Genomic DNA, 1918 nt, shown 5'->3' with positions numbered 1-1918 from the left:
CGGCCGGAGATGCCTGGCCGCGCGCCCAGCCCTCCGCAGCGGCCCGAGGCCCCCAGATCCCACCCGGGACCTCGGGAGCTGGGGACCCAAAGTGTCGCTGGCAGCTTGGTTCCTGCATCCTGGGCGACCTGTGTCCTCCCCAGAGCTGGGGCCTCCGGCCTGCGCGCTCCCCTCTCTGCTCCCCTCCCCTGAAGAACAGCGCAGGTGGAACCAGCCCGGGGTGGAAGGGTCTCTCCGTATCCCTCTCCCCCGGGGTGACCCCCTCTGGACTTCTGCAGTCCGGCCTCCCGCCCTGGGCTGTGAGCACCTGTGAGCACCGAGCACTCTGCTCCCTCATCCTCCCAGGGAGGGTCTCAGGTCTCACAGCCCTGCCCCAGCACCTGGGGTGACCCAGCCTTTCTCCCACCCGGTACACAGGAAACTTTGGGACCCCGTAGGAAAATGTCACCCTAATGGGGCTCAGACTTCCCTCTCCCCACACCTTCAGCCAGCCAGTCCCAGGGCCACCCCGGGCTTCCCAGCGGTGACCCTGTCCTGCAGTCTGTCTCTTCCCATCGCCCCCCCCCCAGGCCAGGGCCATCTCCCTGCTGGCCTAGCCGTGGAAGGCCACACTTTATTGGCCTGCTTTTCCCCCTCCCGGAGCCCTCAGCCCCTTTGTCTGCAAAGGAGAGACCAGGACAGGCCTCCTGGGTACCCTCAGAGTGTGAGCTGAACAGAGAGGGGCCCAAGAGCTAAGGTCCCTGGCCCTGGGCCTGCCAGCACTCCTGGAAAAAAAAAAAACCTCTAATCTCTGCTTCTGAAACGGGTATGACAGGGCAAGGAGTGGGCCTGGAGCGGGGCAGTCCAGCTGTTTCCCTCCCAGGGCAGGAGAGCATCTCTCCTAGTGGGACGTTAAGGGAGGGGCCATACCGGGGGCTTCGGGGACAGCGGTCATACTAGGAGATGCCCTGGGCTATTCTTTTTCATTGAGTCAGATAGATGGGGTTGAGGGGAGAGAGACAGACTTCGTCAGATCCCGAGTTAGAGCCTACTCCCCAGTGTCCCCCGCATATTACTGAGATCCCAGGCGGCCCCGCCCAGTGGTTCTCTGGGTTTGCACAAGGGTATGAAAGTGAGGCGAGGGGCACCTCGCCTTACGCGGTGAGCAGCCTGTCAGAGGCTGTCCCTGTAGAACCAGGGTCCCTGACCACACACCGCCTGCATTGCCAGGTGCCTGAGACAGTGCTCCAGTCCCACACGATTATTGTCTTCATTTCAGGGGAGAGGAAATTATGGTTTGGAGAGGTTAAGAGAGACCCTCTCAAAGCCATTTAGCTTGTAAGTGGCAGAGCCAAGAGTTGAAACCCTCGCAGTGCTGTGCTTAAGCTCTGTGGCTCCCTGGGCCTGTCGGGGGGGGGGGGTGGGAACGGGGTGTGGGGGGGAATCGGGACCCTCCTCTGACTGCTCAGGGCCCCGGGACCCGAGTGCCCAGGGCCCACTTGCCCACTGGGACTGCAGCTCCACACCGGGGCATTCATCTTCTCCTTTCTGCTTTGAACTGTCCCCCGCCCCCAGGAAGAGAATCATCTACAAGAGCGTGTGCCTGTCCCTGGCCCTGCTAGTGGCCGTAGCAGTATTCCAGCGCAGTCTGACCCCCAGCCAGTTTCTCGAAGGGACGCCGCCACCGACCCTAGAGCCTCAGGATGCCCAGATCCCCACTGGTGGACACCTGGTGAACCCCGATGACTTCTGGAAGAGATCGAAGGGCTTGGTCACCCTCACGCACACGGCCTCCCAGGAGCCTCAGGCCTGGGACGTGACCACCAGTAACTGCTCAGCCAACGTCAACTTGACCCACCAGACCTGGTTCCAGGCCCTGGAGCCGCGCTTCCAGCAGTTTCTGCTGTATCGCCACTGCCGATACTTCCCTGCTGCTGAA

General features: G+C 62.5%; 1 protein-coding gene across 1 annotated transcript in view; it reads left to right on the top strand.

Moving 5' to 3' along the window:
• The window catches only part of B3GNT7 (UDP-GlcNAc:betaGal beta-1,3-N-acetylglucosaminyltransferase 7), a 5919-nt gene that overhangs the window by 1932 nt on the left and 2069 nt on the right, over nt 1-1918 (top strand). Inside the window, 2 exon segments of the mRNA XM_025043188.1 lie at nt 1555-1908; nt 1910-1918. The exon segment at nt 1910-1918 is cut by the window's right edge and continues 2069 nt beyond it. Coding sequence (XP_024898956.1) covers nt 1555-1908; nt 1910-1918 — 363 coding nt within the window.

The sequence above is a fragment of the Pteropus alecto genome, unplaced genomic scaffold (genome assembly GCF_000325575.1).
Source record: "Pteropus alecto unplaced genomic scaffold, ASM32557v1 scaffold110, whole genome shotgun sequence".
NCBI classification, from domain to species: Eukaryota; Metazoa; Chordata; class Mammalia; order Chiroptera; family Pteropodidae; genus Pteropus; species Pteropus alecto.
This window is presented reverse-complemented; position numbering and strand designations above follow the sequence as displayed.